The sequence below is a fragment of the Bidens hawaiensis genome, unplaced genomic scaffold (genome assembly GCF_021521415.1).
Source record: "Bidens hawaiensis isolate Kalapana, Puna unplaced genomic scaffold, B.hawaiensis_p1.1 tig00003237_1, whole genome shotgun sequence".
NCBI lineage: Eukaryota > Viridiplantae > Streptophyta > Magnoliopsida > Asterales > Asteraceae > Bidens > Bidens hawaiensis.
Genome location: NW_027491176.1, coordinates 1148377 through 1164919, shown reverse-complemented (window position 1 = coordinate 1164919; position 16543 = coordinate 1148377). Strand labels below are relative to the sequence as shown.

At 37.1% G+C, this 16543-nt stretch overlaps 1 protein-coding gene across 1 annotated transcript; it reads left to right on the top strand.

The window, feature by feature from the left end:
• Nucleotides 1-255: 255 nt before the first annotated feature.
• LOC143622616 (uncharacterized) lies at nucleotides 256-16170 on the top strand. The gene is made up of 13 exons (XM_077093711.1): nucleotides 256-316; nucleotides 536-661; nucleotides 1007-1264; nucleotides 1350-1519; nucleotides 1619-1791; nucleotides 1899-1980; nucleotides 2065-2636; nucleotides 3958-4330; nucleotides 4417-4702; nucleotides 4808-5445; nucleotides 5561-5773; nucleotides 5894-6133; nucleotides 16117-16170. The coding sequence occupies exons 1-13, from the start codon at nucleotides 256-258 to the stop codon at nucleotides 16168-16170; spliced, it is 3246 nt and encodes a 1081-aa protein (XP_076949826.1).
• The last annotated feature ends 373 nt before the right edge of the window (nucleotides 16171-16543 follow it).

Below are 16543 nucleotides of genomic sequence, written 5' to 3'. Positions count from 1 at the left end.
CACATCAACTAATGTTACTTAATCACACTTCGGAAAAGAGAATCACAATCCAACCAATCAAGAAGGTTCCATATGTACCAACTCAAATAGCACATGTTACTTATTTCCAATCATTTACTCATTTGGATATAGTACTTTTATACATACTTTATTTGATATGTTATAATTTTTTTTAATATTTGTTCTGTTTTAAAAAAATAATAGACCATACATACCAAAGAAGCAATTGCCGCTGACAATCGAAGACATAGAAAGATGGTTATCGCCCAAAGGAGAAATAAAAGAAATAACCCAAATAGAGGTTCTACATCAAACGGTAAGTATCTTTTATGATTATACTAATAGAATATATTTCTTTGAAATTTAGATTGTTAAAAACAATTTCCTTAAGTAGTAATTAATGATTAATAATATTCAACACTAGAATAAAAAAATAATGTCAAAAACGATATATATTTTTACAATATATATTAATATAATTTAGTTTTAACTTATACATACACAAATAACTTTTCTAATTACTTATTTTTGGCAGCTACTGATGTTAGGAGTTCAAATAAGACGATAACATTAACTAATGCAACTACTTCACAAATTGGGCCATACTATCAAGAATCGGCATTGTTATCCACATATAACTCCACCGGTCAAAGTAGTTTAGGTTAGTTAAATTTTACTTATTTAATGTACATCCTCGTTTTTAGTAATTTTATGTTTTCGTAATTAAATGATTACATTTATAGTTAAGTTGTAATTATTTACAAATTTTGTAGTTTCTTCTACCCGCACATTACAAGGTCCGTTATCAGATAACAAAACGCTTGAGATAATTTCATTACACGAAAGACAAAAGAAGGCTAATACTCAAAATACCTAACGACAACGAATTATATTCAGGTAATACAACTAAATACCAGCTCCAACGGTATTGTATTAAAAAATTGGTTTATAATAGTCATCAATGATTTTATTTGTTTTATAAAATTAAATTACTTTTTGTTTATAGGTGTCAATGTCTCATCCACTTATCAGTTGATGCTATTGTCTGATATTACGAGGCAAAATTTTAGCTCTTCTTCAAATATATCAACCCCTGGTTGTTCGGCCACTTTTAATACATTTAGTGTTGAATCGTCATCAACGCAGCGAACATCTCACAAAAATGTTCATATAAATGAACCCATACGTATGCCAAACTTAGATCAATTTGAAGCGAATGACGCACCAGCCGATGATGGCAATGTTTACCAAGGGATATCTATATGTATGCATAAAATTAATAATCTATATGATTGTTGGTGTTTTTTAAGTCGGTGTTTTTTAGACAATTTTTCTTTTTTTTTTTACAGCGTATTTAGATCATGGTGATAAAAAATTCATGTGTGGAATGCGCAATGCATTATTATGGGAAGCTGAGAGCAAAAGAGAAAAAACAAACAATGGGATTACAACTTACTCACTTTGTTGTAGTTATGGTGACGCGCAACTTCCTGAGATGAAGTCGGCACCATTGAGTTACGTAAGTCTATTCCTTGGTCATGATAGTACGCGCAAGTTTTTTTTGAAAAACATCAGGCGATATAATTCCATGTTTTTGTTTACGTCTCTTGGTGGGAAGGTGGATAATTCAGTTAATAAAGGAAATGCGCCATACAGTTTCAGACTTGGTGGAGAGAATTATCATTCCTTGGGAGGTCTTCTTCCTATGTCTGGTCAAAACCCACGTTTCTCTCAACTAACATTTACGATACGGAGAACAAAATATCAAATAGACGATCCATTTTTCGGTAAGTATTCTCATTTTTTAAATATTGAAATCTAAATTTTTATACCTTACTAAATCAACTTAAGTTTCTCTCCATATCTATATGTTAACTCATGTTTATTTTGTTATTTAGGGATACCGAATCAAATTCTGAAGTATTAGATAACCAGATAATTAATTATCTTAAAGACATGCTGGATTCTAAAAATCCATTGGTTAAAAGTTATCGGATGGCAAGGGATTGTTTTCAACAAAATCCAAATATGGATTTAAAGTTGAAAATAATTGGAACATGACAGATAGATGCAAGGACTTACAACTTGCCAACAACATTTGAAGTAGCAGCGTTAATCGTTGGTGATATTGGTGAAGCAATTGATAAACGAGATATAATTGTTACAACTCAAAGTGGAGCTTTACAATGTATCAGTGAATTGCACCCTTGTTATGTTCCTATTCAGTACCCTATATTTTTTCCATATGGTGAAGATGGGTATAGAATTGACATAGTGCATCGTAAAGTTCGAGGGTCGACAAAGCGCAAAGGCAAGAAGTGCACAATGCGTGAATTCTTTTCATACCGGTTTCAAGATAGGCCACATGGTTTTTCGTTGATTTTAAACGGCGGAAGACTAATGCAGCAACTGTTTGTTGATGCCTATACAATGATAGAGACTCAAAGGTTGCATTATGTCCGCACACAACAAAAAAATCTTAGGTCTGAAACTTATGAGAACCTAAGAAACGTACATTCGGCTGGGACCTCTGATGTTTCTACCGCCGGACAACGTATCATTTTACCATCATCATTTACTGGAGGTACTCGATATATGATGCAGAATTATCTGGATGCAATGACTATATGTAGATGGTTTGGTTATCCAGATTTCTTTCTCACCATAACTAGGGGTGTTCATCGGATCAGATAACGGATTATTCGGGTTATTCGGTTCGGGTTATTCGGATTTGAAAATTTTTGGACCCTATCCGATCCGAATCTATCCGAATTCAATTGGGATCGGATTCGGATAATATCCGAAAAATCAGAAATAAGCCTAAAAAATTTTCCTATTTTTTTGTTCATAACATTTAATAGTTTAGAATCACAATAAACATACAAACCGGAAAATACGAATTACTATTAACACAAATTTAAAGTTTAAACTTCAAATAATAGTCTAATTAATATACCAAACCTAAAAATATCACTAAAAACATATTTTTTATTCGGATTAAACGGATATCCGAACAATCGGAATTTTTTAAAATTCCATATCCGAATCCTATCCGAATCCGAATTAGTTATTCGGATATTCGGATTGATCCGATCCGAATATCCGAATAAGAATTCGGATCAGTTTATTTGGGTTTCGGTTTCGGTTCAGATTTCGGTTTTATTCGGATTTCGGATTTCTTGAACACCCCTAACCATAACATGCAACCCAAACTGGCTAGAAATCAAGCGATTGTTACTAAACAAAAATCGAAAATCCGAAGACAGGCTAGATATACTGTGTAGGTTATTCAAGATGAAGCTTGATTCGTTAATGAAAGACCTGAAGGATAGGGCTCTGTTTGGAAAGGTACAAGCCGATAATGGTTTCTTTTTATTTGTTGATGATAAGTATTTTATGAAAATTATGTTAATATGACTTATATTGTTAACATATATAATATTGGTATTCAATAACTTTTCTAATCTACAAAAATTTGTTAATTTGCAGTTGTTTATACAATTGAATTTAAGAAACGCGGATTGCCACATGCACATATTTGCCTTTTTTTTGCATTTCGAGCACAAAATTCATAATCCTAAGAATATAGACAAATTTATTTCGGCCGAAATTCCAGATCCCAATGAAGATCCAGAGTTGTATTCTCTTGTAAGCGACCACATGATGCATGGTCCTTGCGGTGTGGCTAATCCAAAATGCTTATGCATGGTCGATAACTCGTGTTCTAAAAAATTCCCAAAGAAATTTCAGAATGAGACGTCAATTGATTCGAATGGGTTTCCTGTTTTCCGAAGAAGAGATTTGGGTAATGTTGTTGTCAAGTCTGGGGTGAATTTAGACAACATACATATTGTTCCATATAACAGCAGATTGTTAAAAAAATATCATGCCCATATCATGTTGAATGGTGTAATCAAGAGGGTTCGATTAAGTATTTGTTTAAGTACATTAATAAAGGCCGGATCGTGCTACTATATCACTTGTACAAGACAAGACGGACCTTCAAGGAGAAGTGGTCGACGAAGTTAAGGCGTTTTATGATTGCAGATATCTTTCTGCATGTGAGGCTGCATGGAGAATTTTTGCTTTTGATGTCCATTACAGAGTACCTTCTATGATTCGGCTTCCATTTCATTTCCCTGGACAACAAATTGTTGTTTTCGCCGATGACGACGACGTGGAAGACATTTTAAACAAATCGAGTGTTGGTTCTTTAAAGTTCATTGCTTGGATGGAGTGTAATCAGCAATATGGTATCGCTCGAACGCTAACCTATGCTGAGTTTCCAACAAATTTGTTTGGAAACCCGATGAAAGGGTTTGGGACCTACGTAAACGAGGTTTCTCAATTGGTCATGTTCATCATGTCCCTCCGGCTTTCAATGAAGCATACTATCTAAGAATTTTGTTAAACAAGGTTAAAGGCCCTATGTGTTTTGAAGATATGCGTACTGGTGATGGTGAAGTGTATGCTACTTACAGGGATGCGTGCTATAAAAGAGGGCTTCTAGACGATGACAACGAGTATATAGAAGCTATTGAAGAAGCAAGTCATACTGTAAGTGGTTATTATTTACGTAGTTTATTTGCTACAATGTTAATCACATACAGTTTATCTAGACCGGACGATGTATGGGAAAAATGTTGGCATTATTTAATTGACGGAATTCTTTACAAACAACAAAATGACCAGAAAAATCCAGGTACAAATTAGTTTTAAAATTTTCTTTTGCGTGAACTTCTTTCACACATTCATAAAAATCTTAACTTAAATAGTCAATTTAAATCTTTTATATTTATTATTACAGATTTGTTGCTTTCCGAGACACAACTAAAGAACCTCGCGTTACTTGAAATTGAGAACTTCCTTCTAAGAAATAATTGTACTCTCCGTTGTTTTCCTACAATGCCTTTCCCTGATGATGATAGTATTTTGGCATCAACAAATCGTTTTATGAATGAGGAGCTTGCGTATGACACAGAAGTGATGACTGGTGAGTTTCGTCTTTTTATTTCATTAACGGATGAGCAGCGAGATGTATATAATCAAATAATGGAAGCAGTTGATCAAAAGAGGGGTGATATTTTTGTCTACAATTATGGAGGGACGGGAAAAACCTTTTTATGGAAGACATTATCGGCTTCCATAAGATCAAAATGTAAAATTGTTTTAAACGTTGCCTCCAGCGGTATAGCATCTTTGTTACTTGAGGGAGGTAGAACCGCTCACTCTAAATTTTTAATTCCTATAAATCTAACTAAGGATTCTAAATGTTCAATAAAACAAAATCCAGATATTTGCAACTTAATCAACAAAAATGATCTCATTATCTTGGACGAGGCTCCTATGATACATAAATATGACTTTGAAGCCTTGGATAGGACTTTAAAAGGTGTTATAAAATATGGTAACCATAGCAACTGTGAACATCCATCTGGTGGTAAGGTGATTGTTTTGGGTGGTGATTTCAGACAAATCCTACCCGTGGTACGAAATGGGTCACGTAGTGACATTTGTTAATGCTTCACTTAGTTCATCCCACATTTGGACCAAATGCAAGGTTCTTAGGTTAACCAAAAATATGAAGTTAACTATCAGATGTCAATCATCAAATTTGGAAGACACCATTAGATTTGCTGAATGGTTGTTGGAGCTCGGTGAAGGAAAACTTGGTGGTGACAATTATGGTAACGCCATTATAGAGATACCGGATGATCTTTTGATTCGTGATTCTAACGATCCTCTTTCTGATTTGATTGATTTTGTTTATCCGGCATTATTGGAAAAATGTAATGATATTTCATATTTCCAAGAAAGGCCATACTTGCACCTTTAAATGAGGTTGTCGAAGAAATTTATGACAGATTTTTGAATATTTTTCCTGGTGAAGAAGTTGAATATCAGTTCTGATAGTTTAGACAACTCTGAAAGTGTTGGTCCAGGTTTCGATGCAGCATTACACTCACCGGATTTTTTAAATGGTTTAAAGATTTCAGGTATGCCTAATCATCGATTGGTTCTACAAGTTGGTGTGCCGATAATGCTACTAAGGAATATTGATCAGAAGAATGGTTTATGCAATGGGACCAGATTACAAGTTATTAGTTTGGGGAGGCGTTTTATCGAAGTCAAGGTAATTCCAGGTACCAATATTGGGTTTCGCACTTGCATAACTCGTAGTGGTCTAACTCCCACAGATAAGAAACTGACATTCAAATTAAATCGATGACAGTTTCCTGTTTCTGTTTGTTTTGCAATGACCATTAACAAAAGTCAAGGCCAAATACAGTTTAATATTATAAGCTAATTCTTTTAAGCGATGTTTAATATTATAACAATAAACATAACAATATATAATATAGAAGTCAAATACAGTAATATTTAACGATTAACCGATGATTTATGAAGCTCTCCTAGCATTAGTAAAACAAGCATTGGTCCTTGGTGGCTGGCTTGGTCAACCGTGAACCAATAATGTTGGTCGGGTGGGTTGGTCGATGTTCAGGTTCTGTTTGGCATTCGCAAATAAGAAAGGATTCAAGAGGAAGTTCAATCGGCCGCTAATTTGGTATTTTGTACTTGTTTTTTATTTATTTTTTTAGTTTTAAATTTTAATTTGGGCCCAATAACTTAAATTTGATTTTAAGGGGGTGTTTGGGGGAGCTTAATTTTTTTTTTGCTTATTTGATTTTTAAAAAAGCAAAAGCAACTTTTGAAAATCTCCATTTTGAAGCTTTTGAAGTTGTTTTTCAACAAACAAATAACAATTAATCAAGTTTTAGAAGCTCACCCAAACACCCCTAAATGGATTGTAGATAAAAAGAAGTTCTGAGCCCAATAATTAAAAAATTATAAAGATCCAATCATATTTTATAAGTTATATATTTTTAAGTATATATTTAAAAATATATATTAAAAAATTTTGGCCCCAAAAATTACGTGCCTCGACCAGCGGTCTGGTACTTCTCACCCGCCAGATGGCCTACTTTATAAGTTACTAAAGTTTGAGCTTAAGCTCTGGCCCGACTTGATTCAAGCTTGTTATTTTATATATGAGCTATTGAGCTTGCCTCATCACACATCCATACATATAGAGATAATCTCGGCTCAAGCTCGTTATGTTGTACACTACATTATGGTTTTTTAGCATAAATACACAAAATTGGTATATATACTAGATTTGTGTGAAAAAATGAAAAGACTCACCGTTATGATGCTTCTAGTGGCCCAAGATATAAAGAGGCGAGAGCCAAGAGGTGTGTAACATTTCGGGTTTTCATTTTTATATTCTTGTAATTATACCCGACCCGTTTAAGGGTTCGGGTCAGTCATTTAATAACACCGACGTATTTATTGAGTATTTTTTTTTGTAATTTTAATATTTAAACTTTCAAGAATTTGCAATTCTCACCCAAACTCTAACTTCAACCCTTTTTCGTTTCCACCTATAAACTCAAGGGACCCATTATGTAAATCCTGATATTATAAATTAGTATATTATTCAAAACTAACCCCTAACCCATCTAATCGGTCCAACCAGACCATCCATGGACCCAAACCCGACTTGACGGACCAAACCATCTTCAAAATCATCAATTCCCGCTCGTTGTTGATCGATTAACTTTGGAAATTGGCATATTCCATCGAAAAACGTGTAACCGACACTCAATTATAGTAAACGCGTGTTAATTAGTCCGTATTGTGATCAATTAACCTTATTAAGCCCGAACGAACCCTAATTTGGGATCCTTTATAATCCCTTCGTGTTAGGTCAATTAACCTTGCAGAAACCTCCTCTCACTAGCGCGACCCTTTCCCCTAAAACCATTTCAGTTATCATTAACATCCCGTCATCCAAATTTAAACCCTTTTTGCCGCAACTAGCTTGATCAATTACACCATCTTAACCGACATTATAATCCAATTAAAAGGTACGTATAGAATCGCGTATGGTCGTTGATCAATAGCCCCTTATTGGATTGAGCAATTATGGATCCAAAATCGTGATTCAATCTTAGGGTTCATTTGTTCTTATGGAGTAGTGTTTATATATTTTCAAAACTGTTTATGAACCAAAAGATTATCCAGTCCAGTGGGTTATGTGTGTGTGTGTGTCTCAAAAAGTAAGGTCGCGGGATCGAAACCCGGCAGACCCGTTTTATTCGTTTTTTATATTTATTGTATTCTTTTGATATTTATGTAATAACACCCCTTTTGAAATCATTAAATAAGAACCGACATCCCTAAGTCGTGTTCTTGTCATTTAAAAAAACCCGGTTTTGTTAACTTTTATTATTACAACTAATATGTATTATTATTACCACCATTATTATTTATTAATCATTATCATTATCACAATTATGATTATTATTAAAATTTTTGATAATAATAAGGATAACAACAATTAACGAAAAGAGTTAAGTGCCATTTTAGTACCTGTGGTTTGGCCAACTACGCAACTTTAATACATATTCTTTATTTTGTGCAAATGGCTACCTCAGTTTCAAAAAACTTGCATTTTTAGTACTTTTTTTTTCTAACCCCGTATATTTTTTTCGTTAACTTAGGGATAATTTGGTAACTTCGTTATTTTCTTTGTTTTTTTCTTTCTTTTAAATGCTTATATCTTGTAAGCTCTAAATCCCCAAATCATAACATCAAAATCCAAATCCTAAATCCCCAAACGTCGTAAAAATTCAAACCCTATGATGATATGGAGAAAGGGTTTGGGGATTTAGGATTTGGATTTTGATGTTATGATTTGAGGATTTAGGGTTTGCAAGATATAAGTGTTTAAAATAAAAGAAAAAAACAAAGAAAATAATGGAATTATCAAATTATCCCTGACTTAACGAAAAATAGACGGAGTTAGAAAAAAGGTACTAAAAATGCAAGTTTTTTTAAACTGAGGTAGCCATTTGCACAAAATAAAGAATAGGTAATTAAGTTGCGTATTTAGCCAAATCACAGGTACTAAAATGACACTTAACTCTAACGAAAATGTATCTAGTAATATTTTAATGTTACACACAACCCCATCGAATCTCAAGACCCCGTTATAAATATTAGTTTTTTTGCTATGATTATATTTAATTCTTGTTATTAACATCTAGGAGTATTTGTCGGCAAATCTCGGAAAGCTTGATCGTTTTCCATCCTATCCATTTCTTCTATTATTTCGTCCTCGTTTATCTCTCTCATTAAAGGTAAGTAAATTCACATCCCCCTTTTTTTACCATTTTAAGTTTTGGGGGCATTATGCGTTCACAATTAAATTATTGTTTTCACTACGATTCCACTATATGCGTAATTGAAATTGCTCGATTAGTTGATATGTGCAAATGTGACTATGTGTTTACTTTATGTTGGTTGGTATCCTCATCCTCATCCTCATTAGTATGATCATACGCCGTCGAATTAGCTCGTTATCAAAATGATTCGAGTGAAAAGACAACTTTTATTTATTGTATGCTAGTTGTAGTGATTTACAATTATCGCACGGAATTGTCATTTTATTATTATATATACTCAAAATCGTGGTTTACTTGCTCAACTTTATGTTTACAAAATATATATTTTCACGCATGGCGCAGGTAGCTTTATTGGATGAATCAAGTATTGGAAGTAGATGAGACCTTAGGTTGCTTGATGATTGAAGAACACTTTTTCTTGTTTTAAATTATTTATTATCGATTTGTAACGTTATTGTTAAGACAATGTTTGTGCTTTTGAAAATTGATATATGAATGAATAATTTAGTTATTGACATATGTATTTTACTTAGTGTCTTTTAAGCTATGATACAATCAATGTCGCGCCCCGGAATGTTCCGCCGTTGGTTGGGGTGTGACAGATTGGTATCAGAGCCGAAGGCTATAAGATAGGTGGTTAGAAGTAACGACCTAGTAGCATGCTTAGGGTCCCTATACGTGTTCCCATACGTGCACCCTACTTGTTTATATTTTTGTACATAGCTTAGCATATTTATATTGTTCATCATATACAATTGTACACAAAAGAACACACTTAATCCGAGTTTATGCCTCACCCTCCAAAATTATTTTTTTTAAACTCTAGGACGATTTTTTTTTATCGGGAAATTCCTTAGGAAATCCCACCTTTTTGCTCCCCTCTCCTTGAGGATGATTCGTGGGACGGATATGTAGTAACTGGAAGAGGGACACACTTGTTTACCGAACCCTTGACACCAAGACTTGCGAGCCTAAGGAAGTGCAATGTGCATAAATCTCAATCAACCGCGAGACCTAGTTGCCTTCCTAGAGTGTTCGGTAAGGGTGTGGAACTTAATAGGCCAAATCATATCACACCAAACGTACCCGAATCTACTACCCTCATTGTATCAACGTGGTCATGTGACGATCACATCCTTAAATTTATAACCGAATTCACGGTGATTTCATGGCTAAACTCGGTTTTTATGTATTGTGTTTTGTTGATCGGATGGATGAAGTATGTTCAATGGGGTGGTTCCCGAACTATTCAATCATCTACCTCAACACCCCCCTCAAATTCGATTTTCGATTGTTTTTGTTTATTTGGTGTTCGATATTTTTCATTTGTTGGAAGGACCCATGGTGGTTCATGAAGCCCTAACCGACAAATGAACCCATGTATTGTAATTCAAGTTATGTTGTTATATGGATCTATTTTTCTCAAAATGTTAAAAATGATAAATGTTATATAATCAAGTCTCGTAAGTAATGAAATTCTCAACCTCAAACACAATCCCAACCTCAATGCACGATTTCTATATTTCATCAATTATTTATACTTGCAACATTCACCCGAGTCTTACGAATTTTACACCTTTTACCCCTGCAGTATGTCTTCTCGCCTCATCAATCGTGGTCGTCGCACTGGCAAATCTGGCCGCTACATGTCGTCCCGCATTACTAAGGGCATCGTAGATGCCCTCCCAACGATCATCTCTCAATTGCAAACTGTGAATGCTTCTTCATCATCCACAAATGCTTACCCCCTCAAACAATTCAAGAGTGCCAACCCGCCCGAATACTTCAGTATTGACGGTGCTACCGTTTTCCTCCAATGGTTCGAAGAAATGGAGAGCATATTCCTCCATTGTGAATGTCCCGAGGACATGAAAACCACTTACGCCTCGAGCATGATTAAGAAGAATGCCCTCAATTGGTGGAACGGTGAGAAGCGCACGCTTGGCGCTGAGGTTGCCATGACCTTGCCATGGGACGACCTCAAGAAATCATGCTCAAGAAGTTCTGCCCGAAACATGAGCTTCGGAGGTTGGAAGAAGAGTTTTGGAACTTGAAACAAGAAAGTGGAAATGACACCGTCTACAACGATCGTTTCCATGAACTAAGCCTTCTCATTCCCCACATGGTCACTCCACTTGAACGTGCAATCGACAAGTACATCTCGGGTTTGCCTATGCAAATCCACGCTCTATTCTAAGTCGTGACCCTCAAACCCTTCATGATGCCATCAATCTAGCCGGTACCCTCACCGAGAACCATGTTAAGGCCGGGACCTTGACGCGGAAGAATTCTAAGAAGCCCAATGATAAGCCCACACCTGAGCCCACTAAAGAGTCTAAGCCCGAATCCTATAAGTCCGAGTCCTCCAAGAATAACAACCACAACAACTCATCCCACTACCGCAACAACAAGAGAAAACCCAACTCCCAAAATTATGTGTTAGCCCAACCGCAAGCCCAACAAGCCCCTCCAAGCAAAAAGCTCTACACCGGCCCACACCCGTTTTGAAACACTTGCCAACGCCACCACCCGACCCAAGCCACATGTCGGGTGTGCACCAATTGCCACCGATTCGGCCACCTTACCCAATATTGTCGAGAAGCACCCCGTGTGCAATCCGCTCCACCGCGGTTCGCACCATCAAACCAACCCAACTGAGCCATCCCTCATGCTCCAACCATTAACCCCGCTAGGGCTTGCTGCAATTGCGGTGACCCAAATCACCTTCGCAACGCGTGTCCTTGACTCGCCCAAGTTCACCAAGCCTATGTTGCACCACAACCTTACTACACCTCCCAAGCTTATCAACCCCAAGTACCCAACTCATGGCTCCTCCAACTCTTAAAGCTCAACCCATGGTCATGCAAGCCTATCAAGCTCCAACCTCTCAAGCTTCAACTTCTCAAATCCAAGCACCTCAAAGAACTCAAGGCTAAGCTTTCACCATCAATGCTCATCAAGCCCGAAACTCGAATGATGTGGTGAACGGTACATTCCTAGTTAACAAGTACCATGCTTCAGTATTATTTTATTCGGGAGCCAATAGAAGCTTTATTTCCTTTGATTTTGAATACTATCTAAGCCCTTCACACTAGAGATTGCAAATGGTAGTTCGATCACTATTGACTCCATCATTCGAAATTGCACGATTACTCTCAATGGGCAAAAGTTCTCCATCAACCTTATCCCTATGCAAATGGGTAGCTTCGACGTTATCATTGGTATGGATTGGCTCTCTCTCCACCGTGCCGAAATTTTGTGTTTCGAGAAAATCATTCGAATCCCTATCGATGGAGGCGTGATTCTAAACGTCCGCGGTGAAGGACCCTTCTCAAAGCTAAACCTCATGTCGTGTCTTGAAGCCCAACGTTACTTACGCAAGAATTATGTCGCCTTTTTAGCTCATGTCACCATAAAATCCGATGAAGAAAAGATGCTTTCCGACATCCCGATTGTCCGCGATTTCCCCGAAGTCTTTCCTGATGACGTTTCCGGACTCCCTCCCATTCGTCAAGTGGAGTTCCGTATTGATCTTGTACCCAGAGCAAACCCCGTAGCCAAAACACCTTACCGCATTGCACCTTTCGAGATGCAAGAACTCTCTAACCAAATCCAAGAACTCATAGAAAAAGGTTTTATTTGCCCAAGTTCGTCTCTATGGAGCGCACCCGTCTTGTTTGTTAAGAAGAAGGACAGTACTCTTCGTATGTGTATCAATTATCGTGAGCTCAACAAGCTTACTATCAAGAACCGTTATCCCCTTCCGCGTATTGATGACCTCTTCGATCAACTCCAAGGAGCCGCATGTTTCTCTAAGATTGATCTCCCTTCAGGATATCACCAACTCCGTGTCCACGAAGATGACATACCCAAGACCGCCTTCCGTACTCGTTATGGCCACTTTGAATTCCGAATTATGCCTTTTGGTTTAACTAATGCTCCTGCCGTTTTCATGGATCTTATGAATCACATTTGTAAACCCTACCTCGATAAGTTCATGATTGTTTTCATCGACGATATCTTGATATACTCTAAATCCAGACCGAGCACAAAGACCATTTTCGCGCCATTCTCGACTTGTTATGAAAGGAACAACTTTATGCTAAGTTCTCCAAATGCGAATTCTGGCTAAAGCAAGTTCAATTCTTGGGCCACATCGTTAACGACCAGGGTATTCACGTTGATCCAGCTAAAATTGAGGCTGTTAAAAATTGGGCGACCCCGTCCTCTCCAACGGAGGTTCGTTCATTTCTTGGTTTAGCGGGGTATTACCGTTATTTTATCCGCAACTTTTCGATGATTGCTTCACCCCTTACCACACTAACCCACAAAGGGAAAGTTTACGAATGGCGTTCTGATCAAGAGGAAGCGTTTCAAACTCTTAAGGACATGCTTTGCAATGCTCCAATCCTTGCTCTTCCCGAGGGCGACGACGATTTTGTTGTCTTTTGTGACGCTTCTATTCAAGGTCTTGGTTGTGTTCTTATACAACAAGACAAGGTCATTGCTTACGCTTCGCGTCAGCTCAAGGTGCACGAGAAAAATCACACGACGCACGACCTCGAACTTGGTGCGGTCGTGTTTGCCTTGAAAATTTGGAGACACTACCTTTACTGCACGAAATGTTTGGTCTTCACCGACCATAAAAGTTTACAAAACATTTTCGGCCAAAAGGACCTCAATATGAGACAAAGACGATGGGCCGAATTGTTAAGTGATTATGATTGTGAGATTCGCTACCACCCGGGGAAAGAGAATGTCGTGGCCGATTCCCTTAGTCGTAAGAGTCATGTTAAATCCGTCTTGCTCCATTGTGTCACCATCCAATCTGACCTCCAAACACGCATCTTCGACGCACAACACGTCTCCGTCACCGAGGGTAACTTACACGACGAGATGTCGTGTGGCACTAAACTCCAACTTGAAACCAAACGTAATGGTTTACTATATTATTTGGACCATTTATGAGTTCCCGACCGTGATGATATTCGCATGTTCATCCTCGATGAAGCTCATAAGTCACGATACTCTATTCATCCCGGTGCGGATAAAATGTATGCCGATCTTCGTGCCATGTTTTGGTGGTTGGGAATGAAGAAAGATATTGCGGTGTATGTATCTAAATGCCTCACCTGCTCTAAGGTTAAAGCCAAGCATCAAAAATCGTTTGGTTTGCTCGAGCAACCTCCGATCCCCGTTTGGAAATGGGAAGGCATAGCCATGGATTTCGTTACCAAACTCCCCACTACTCAAAGCCGCAATGATAGTATTTGGGTGATTATCGATCGTTTGACCAAGTCAGCTCATTTCATACAGTTCCTTGAAAAATCCTCCGTATGCGAATTATCCCGACTCTATGTCAAGAACATCATTTGCCACCATGGAATGCCTTTGACAATTATTTCCGATAGTGATGGTCGGTTTACCTCTCATTTTTGGAAATCGTTGCAAACCGCCTTGGGTACCCGTATTGATCTAAGCACCGCTTATCACCCGCAAACCGATGGTCAATCTAAGAGAACAATTCAAACTCTCGAAGATATGCTCCGCTCTTGCATACTAGATTTTGGTTGAAATTGGGATACTCACTTACCACTTGTAGAGTTTTCCTACAATAATAGCTTTCACACTAGTACTGGTATGGCACCCTTTAAAGCTCTCTACGGTCGAAATTGTCGTTCCCCGATTAGTTGGAATAAGACTGGTGAATCACAACTCACCAGTCCCGAGCTTGTTAAAGAGACTTCCGATCTAATCGCTCTTATTCGTCAAAATATTCTTGCCGCTCGTAGCCGTCAAAAGAGCTACGCCGATAAGAGCCGTAAACCTCTCGAGTTCAATGTTGGCTATCGTGTACTCCTTAAAGTATCTCCTTGGAAAGAGGTAGTTCGTTTTGGCAAAATGAATTATTTATAATTCGTTATTCCACGTGTTTATTTAAGTTAACGAATCACCTGATTCGTTATTTCAAAATTCAAATGAATAAGATAATTCGTTACATTGAAAACTGTGCCATGTGAGACTATATAGGGATTCGTGAAGGTGATTCGTTTCCATTATACACTTTCTTCTTCCCTTCCCTACTGTTACTCTGGCAAAATTTTCCAAAAATTTCCGATCATCGTTATCTCGTGTTTTGGTTATATATTCGTATTCCTAAGGTAAATACGATCATAACGTGATGTTTTACGTCATATTTGATGAATGTTTGAAAGGGCTAATTTTTTGATTTTGTCATCGGGTTTTATGCATTTTATAAACCCTTAGTTTAAAAGATTTGTATCGCGATTTGGTACATAAGTTCAATACACACATTAGCGATGTGTTTCCGAGATCCTTGTGATCTATAGTTCGGTTATACAACGTTGATTATGGTTGAATTGATTTCATAATTGCATTTTTGACTTTTGATATTCTTGGTGATTTTGACCTTGACTAGATTTGTCAAAACTTAAGCTTAAGGGCCGTTCGTTAGTGTGTAACGAATTGGAACTAATTCGTGTCCAATTCTTTATACAAATCACACGAATCAGGATAACGAATCTTACTTTATAACGAATCAAATTTCCATTCGTTATTTATAACAAATTAGACTATAATTTGTTAACCTTTCTTCTTGATTCGTTAGACCTAATTCGTTAATTGTTTCCTTGATAGCGAAGTAGCTGGTTCGCTATAACGAATTACCATTCGTTATAACGGATCAGAACGAATGACATATTTAATTTACTTTAAAATTAAAAGGCTTATAAATTAGTTTAAGTATAATCTTTTAATTATATGTAAATTATATGATCATTTTTTTTATTCATTATCACTAATACTTGATTTTATGTTATTATTCATGGCTGATAATGTGGATTAGGATCCTCACACTGCTGCACCACAACAACAACAAGAGGCACAGGAGATTCCTTAACTTCCGTATGCCAAAGAACACAACGTTTGTGCCTTTGTCGGTATGAATTTTGCTGATGAGGATGTATTTGGAGAGATGTTGGAATTCACACGTCGCTCACGCATTCATTATGCTGTCACTGCGAATCCAGATGTTCGTTTCAGCATCGTTCGTCAATTCTGGAATACTGCTCGTTATGTGGAAGCAGAGAACCACATTGCTGCTGAGGTTAATGCGAGACCAGTTATAGTATCCATTGAGACTGTTCGAAGGGTGCTGAGGTTCGATGACACTGTTGATGACCCGAGCGAGTACCACAAAGCTGATCAAAGGGTTATTTGGACGGGTATTTTATTCTGGTAATCTTGATGAGTCCATGTATAACAAGGCATAC

Bases quoted from the DNA above. Each gene is read 5' to 3' on its own strand.
- LOC143622616 (XM_077093711.1), top strand. From the start codon at position 256: ATGGTTATCGCCCAAAGGAGAAATAAAAGAAATAACCCAAATAGAGGT. The intron at 1,981-2,064 runs GTTAAAAGTTAT...GGAACATGACAG, and splicing joins TGGATTCTAAAAATCCATTG to ATAGATGCAAGGACTTACAA. The intron at 5,774-5,893 runs GCATTATTGGAA...CTGGTGAAGAAG, and splicing joins TGATTGATTTTGTTTATCCG to TTGAATATCAGTTCTGATAG.